Raw genomic sequence first — 6076 nt, forward strand, 5'->3', positions numbered from 1 at the left:
AAAAGTTGATGGTCTGGTCATTTTTCCCCCTGAATCCTTATTTTTGTCAATTGTATTATTATTGTCATTTTGCTCCGATTCTGAAGTATCTTGTGGGCTTTTTGGCAAGAACAGGAACGTAGCCCCGAAACTTGTTCCCTCACTGTGCCAGAAGTGAAAGTTGATTAAAAATAGTCCCTGAGTCTCAAAATTAAGATTTTCTTCTGGGTCCTCCTCAATCTGTGGTTGTTACTTTCTGGAAAGGGTGTTCAACCCGCTAGGATTTTATGTAACCCAAGTATCAGCCGGCCCACGTATTTTCAACTTGCTGAGAACAAGATCAGACATTGCGGTCAGTTCCACGGATGCCCCTGACCCCGGGGAGCACCAGCCCTATCACCCGGTGTCATCTTTCACAGCCTGTCCCCTCCCCATGGTCGTCCCTGCCATCTGTCCCCGTGAGGCTGTAGGTCCAGAAGGGTGTTCCTGCTTGAATGTCTCACAACGCTGAGTCTCTCAGAGGGGCCTGGCGTCCTCTGCAGACCCGCTTCTTACCTCTCCCTTTGTCCCCTGCCAGGTGTGGTCTCAAAGTCCCTAGAAGTCACTGTGCTCTGCCACAAACCAGTGTCTTCCCATTCGTCTTCGGTCAGGCGAGAGTGCCCCTTCCCTGGACTCCCGGCTACTCTGGGGTCAGAAACTCTCCTCTTCCCTCGGACCCGCTCCACCCATTGTGCCCTCACCTTTGCCCATGGCCCTTGTCACACCTCGTAATTATGGTCCTCACAGACTGCAGGAAGACTTCCTTGAGGCAGGCCAGGTCTTTCCTGCCTCCCCAGTGCTAGCCCAGTGCCTGACTCTTAGTGGATCCCCACATGCTGCCCCCCCCCCCGGCCCCAGGCCACCCCTGCCCCCATTTGCGTCCATCTGTGTCAAAGGACAGGCCAACTCTGCCGAGGGCGAAGTCCCACCAGCTGGTCATGTCCCTGCTTCCTGCGGACAGAGGGGCCCGGACCTCCTTGAGCCTCAGTTCCCCCGTCTGAGGGGCTCTGCCTTCCTCTTTCAGGTCCCCCCTGATGCTTTGGGGCCTCAGCCCTTCTCTGTCCGGAGATGGTGGGAGAAAGACTTGGCCAGCTCCGGGGAGAGCCCTGGACCAGCAGGACGGGGACCATCCATCTCTTTACTCGCTTTCCGTGGGCCTGACTCTGAGATCCAGGAAAAACCAGCGGCCCCGTGTGCCTTCCCAGTCAGTCTCCAGAAGCGGATGCCGGAGCTGGAGGAACAGGGGCTGCAGCCTTGGCCCTGAACCTCAGGCCTCTTGGAAGGTGGGACCTCCTGGGGGGCGGGGCAGAGGGGCAGAGAATCAGCCTTGGGCCGGGACTGCCTTCCAGGAGGACAAGGGCTCAGGCCCTCAGGGAGTTGATCTGTTGCCCACCTGAGGAGCTCTTTGGGGCCTGGTTTCCCAACATCACCAACTCCATGCCAGGCCCCAAGGGGCTCCATCTCCTGCCCAGAGACTTAGGACACTCCCCTCCCCCCCTTGCCTCATGGCCCTGCTTCCTTTCCAGGCTGGAACCTGGGAAAGAACCGTCCTCCTGGGTGTCCTAGTGCCTGGCCCACCTGTCCTGTCTTCCCAAAAGCAGTGTCCTTGGTCCCCACGATTCCCCTACGCATCCCACTGCCCCTTGGAAGTCATTTTGGAGACCAGCATCCTTCTCGCTGAGAGAGGGGCAGGTGAGCAGGAGGAATGTCAGACACAGTGTCCTCCACACGGCCCACCCCTAGTCCCTCACTCTCCTTCAGAGACCCCCCCCCCCAGGGGTACCAGCCAGCCTTCCTGTGCCTCCACAGCCCCAGGAAAAGGACGGAGCCTGAATGGTTGTCTGCTGGACAAAGTGTCCCGGGAGAGAGGCGGAGCGGAGCCGAGAGCCCCTGCGATCCCTGCCCCCAGGGCTCTCACTGTATCCCACAACCACAACAAAGGCTCAGCAGGCTCAGGTGAGGGATCCAGGCTGCTGGGAGCAGCGTAAAGGCTTGGCCGGAGACCAGTGCGCGTGGAGCGGTTGGGCGTGCACCCAGGACAAGGGTCCAGAGAGAAGGTCTGAGACACGGAAATCTGGAGAAGAGGACGGGACAGCAAACCAACCACAGGCAGCGTCCGCGGTCCATGACTCCAGCTACCAGTCCGGCCGAGTTGTCGTCCGTCTGGGGCCGGCCTCAAAGGCCAGGCCACAGAGGCCTGGAGTGGCTAGCGAGCATCAAGTGGACGGGAAGGCGACTGACTGAGGGTCACCCGGGTCGGCTCGGCCCCAGGATGCAGGACATCTCAACGGGCCACACAGCTTCTGCCCTGAGCCCAGGGACTGGGCAGACGGCAGGCTCCAAAAGCAGAATCTCGGTGGGAAGTTTAGCCCCCTGGGGCTGCTCCCTGCTTGGCCTTTCTCCGGCATCTCTCCCCGGCTTAGGACTCCCAGACTCAGGTAGGGTCACAGGAAAGTGTGCGCTTGGCGGGAGTGGGACAGGGGCTGAAGAATAAAGACTGTTGTGGATGTGGTGAAGGGGGCTTTGGACTCACTCTCCTAGGCAGAGGCAGGCATGGGAAAGCACAGGGGCCGTGAGGGAGGACGCCCAGATCACAAAGAAAGCCCGGGAAGCAGGTCGGGGGAGTCGCGCGGCCGAGGACCCAATGCCACCCCTCCAGAGTGGTGGTCACCTAATGCGACTTTATTGCCGGATAATCATCCTCTCCCCCACCCCCTGTGGGGTATGGCCCTTACAGCGCCCAGCCCTCGGCCCCCTGGGAGGAGAGGCCCCTGGGGGCTGGGGGGAGGACTCCCCAGGGCTGGGGGAGAAACAGCGCTCAGGAGGGGGCCGGGGGGGGGTCCCAGGGTCGCTCAGGCCAGGCTGGGGTGGGGCTTCTCCTTTTTCAGTCTGAGTCTGTTTCTCTTGAGCTTCCTCATCCTTGGTGTTCGGCCCCATTTTGGGGCTCTGGTGAGCCACAGTCCCACAGCCAGAACCACGAGGAGCGCGAGGAGAAGCAGCCCCTTGGCCAAGACGCAGAGGTAAGTGGACTTCTCCGAAGGAGAGCCGGGATCTGGGGCAGGAGGCAAGGAGAGAGGGGCTTGCCAGGGCGGGGGATGGGGGGGAGGTCCAGATTCAGAGGCGGAGATCCAGCCCAAATCCCCCAGGGGGTCTCAAGTTAGTTCACAGCCAATTGCTGTTCCTTGGCAAGGGTCTCTGGACATGTGTGTTCTGATCACAGAAGTCAGAGCTGAGATGCAGGGAATGATTTCAAGCTGAGCGAGAGACTCAAGAACCTTTGGGAGTTGGGAGCACCGGCCCCGTCCCCAGCCCAGGGGACCAGGTCCCATGGGGAGGAGTGCGGTTCTGGGTACCAGGTACTCTTCTGGGAAGAACGGAGGGAGGGCGGTGGTAGCTGAGAGCCCTGCAGTAGCTCGGGGCTGTCCCCAGGGGCCTGGTACCTGAACAGAAGGACCCGGCAGGGATGGGGCGGGAAGCGACGCTGCTGACGGGGTTGCTGGCCCTGCAGGTGTAAGAGGGGGCATTGTCCCCAGGCCGCCAGGATGTGCTGAGGGCAGAGCTCTCGTGCACTGTGTCCACGCCATCCTCCCCGGATAGCCAGCTGTAGGTCACGTCCAGGCCTGCCTTCTCCACAGAGCAGGTCAGAGATATATTACAGCCATCTTCCTGAGAGATCTCAAAGTTCACGGTGACATGAGGCTCCGACAGCCGGCCTGGATGAAGGAGGGACACGAAGACCCTCTTAAGTAATCAGGGGTCAGCTATTCTCTTAAGGTCCTCAATCCTGGGGGGTCAGGGGTGCCTGTCCAGAAACTAACGCAGCCGCCATAAAATCTGGTTCCAGGGTTCCCCGGGCAACCGCTAAGATAGATAGGGCTGCCTTTGGCATTTTCTACGTGCCCCCCAACATGGCCTCTCCTTCTCTCCGTCCCCTGCGCACCCCACCTTCCTCCAAACCCATTCTGCCTTTTTGATCCCAGGAAACATCGTCACACCTCCTGGGGGCATTTAGAGTTTCATCAGTGTCTCTGCAAGATTCGAGGCAGAGCGTCAGTCAGTGTCACAGGCACTGAGAAACTTGGTTGGGTGGAGACAGACATTGATTAGCAGCCCTCACAGGGCACAGGGGGATCGAGCGCTCAGGCCTAGAGGCGGCATCTGTTCCCAGGATGCAGGATCTCAGTGGGAGAGAAGGGCCCCCGGACGTCCACACGGGAAGCTCCAGACCATCTCACTGCACGGGGAAGGTCCAGGGGAACAGCCCATGTGCCCAGGGCCTCACAGCTCCGGTCACTCCGCCTGCGGCGCGCAGCTCAGACACCGGGCTTGGGCGCACAGGAGACAGCCCTCCTTCCTGTCCCCACCCCTCCAACCATAACTCTGAGTCCCGAGACCACTGCTCCTTCGCGTGAAAAGCTCAGGAGAGCCCCGGACAAGCAGCGCTGGAGCTCCGAGCCGACACTCACGGTACACACGTAGATGGTAACGCTGCACGATGGAGGTCTGCGACGTCCTCAGGTTGACCTGAGCCTGGTAAGGCCCTGAGTCCTCCCAGCTGAGACTGCTGATGTGCAGGGAGTAGCCAAGGTCCGGGAAGCTTGCTCGGCCCTCGTATCGAGGATTGGTCACCTCGACGGTGGCCGGCTGCCCCTCTTTCCCAGGGACCACGGTGGCAAGCCTTACATGAGAGGACCAGACGATATTCTCAACCTCTTCATCGGCTGGAATTTCCAGGGGGAGGCTGACGGACTCCTGAAGGACCGCAACAACGTCCTCTGTATCCCCATCATCTCCAGAATAGCCTTCCGCTGCAGAAAAAGGAAGAAAAGACGGGATGCTGCGCCTGGGGCGGGGGCAGTGATGGGCGTGCACCTGTCTCCCACGTGGGGCTTCCGTGGGCCCCGGGTCCGTCCCAACCCTTTCTGGCTCCAGCTCCCGCTGCACCTCATCTGAGTACCTCCCAGGCATTGGCTTTTGTCTGGGCCCTCCTCCTCCAAGTTTCACCTTGGCCTTGCCGCGGTGGGCTGTCCCCCTTCTACGTTGCAGTCTTCCCCACCTCTTGGTCCTGAACCGCAACCACACCCTCTTCCTCTTTACTCCCGGAGAGCTGAAGCATCCAGCCCCGAGCCTTGCCAGCCCAAACCCCAGCGGGACAGGAGAGCAGAGGGAGGGAGACGCTCCCATCCCAGGCCTGCAGTCTCTCCTCTCTCACCTGTCCGGACCAGCAAGAGTAGGAGAAGCCGTGGAAGGGCCCGCATGACGGCAGCCCCGCCCCCCAGCAGGTTGGCCTCCTGGCCCCCAAGCTGATGAAGGAGACCAGCTGCCAGGTCAGGAGGCTGCTGGAGACAGAGCGACTGACTGACAGTGTCTGGGAGGGGAAATGCTTCTCACCAACCCCCAGCAGCCTCCAGCTTCCTTCATCCCCACTAAGCCCCTCCCTGTCCATCTTGGGAAGTCTGGTTGCCGGGCTGGTTCACCCACTGGTCCGTGCTTCCTGTCTATCAAACACCACTCAGATCCCATTTCCTAAGAGAAACCTTCCTAGACCCCCAGCCCCTGTGTTCCCAGACAGCCACCCTCCCCCACCTGGCCGGAGCTCCTGGCCCTGAGCGTACCCTGGGTCAGCTCTCGCTTGGCGGTTCCTATGTTGCTGTCAACCTTTGACCTTATAAGCGTTTTTGTCTCCCCAGATGGACCCCATCTTTTGGGACACCTCTATGTCCCATGCTAGACACACGCAGCACCCAGCTGATATTTCTGGAACAGACGAACAAACGAAGCATTCCATATTTCAAGCTTGCCAGACTCCCACTTGAGAGACTATCAAGAGGAAAAAAAAATTTAACTCTCTTTTAAAAAAAGCACACTTTGGGCCCAAGAGCCCATCTAGGTTAATATTACAGAAAGACTAACTTGTCCTGTGAGGCTGAGATGCGGACCCAAGCTAGAGGAGGTCCGACAGGCAGAGCTGCTCAGGACGCCGTGGTGGCCTTGGGAGAAGTCTCGGTCGCTGGTGTTCAAGCTCACAGGGGACAGTCTTGGGTCAGTGGGTGACCAC

General features: G+C 59.9%; 1 protein-coding gene across 1 annotated transcript; it reads right to left on the minus strand.

Annotated features, from left to right (window-relative positions):
* Window positions 1–2699: 2699 nt before the first annotated feature.
* Window positions 2700–5373, minus strand: SLAMF9 (SLAM family member 9). Its single transcript, XM_045983126.1, has 4 exons — window positions 5231–5373; window positions 4485–4826; window positions 3459–3731; window positions 2700–3070 (listed from the first exon to the last, which is right to left on the minus strand). The coding sequence occupies exons 1-4, from the start codon at window positions 5274–5276 to the stop codon at window positions 2871–2873; spliced, it is 861 nt and encodes a 286-aa protein (XP_045839082.1). The 5' UTR covers window positions 5277–5373; the 3' UTR covers window positions 2700–2870.
* Between the last annotated feature and the right edge of the window lie 703 nt (window positions 5374–6076).

This window comes from Meles meles, chromosome 17 (genome assembly GCF_922984935.1).
Source record: "Meles meles chromosome 17, mMelMel3.1 paternal haplotype, whole genome shotgun sequence".
NCBI classification, from domain to species: Eukaryota; Metazoa; Chordata; class Mammalia; order Carnivora; family Mustelidae; genus Meles; species Meles meles.

Excerpts from the sequence above, each read along its gene's own strand:
- SLAMF9 (XM_045983126.1), bottom strand. The coding sequence starts at position 5,276 with ATGCGGGCCCTTCCACGGCTTCTCCTACTCTTGCTGGTCCGGACAG. Across the intron at positions 3,732-4,484 it reads TTACCATCTACGTGTGTACC|GCCGGCTGTCGGAGCCTCAT; the intron begins GTGAGTGTCGGC and ends TCCTTCATCCAG. Across the intron at positions 3,071-3,458 it reads TGCCGGGTCCTTCTGTTCAG|ATCCCGGCTCTCCTTCGGAG; the intron begins GTACCAGGCCCC and ends CTCCTGCCCCAG.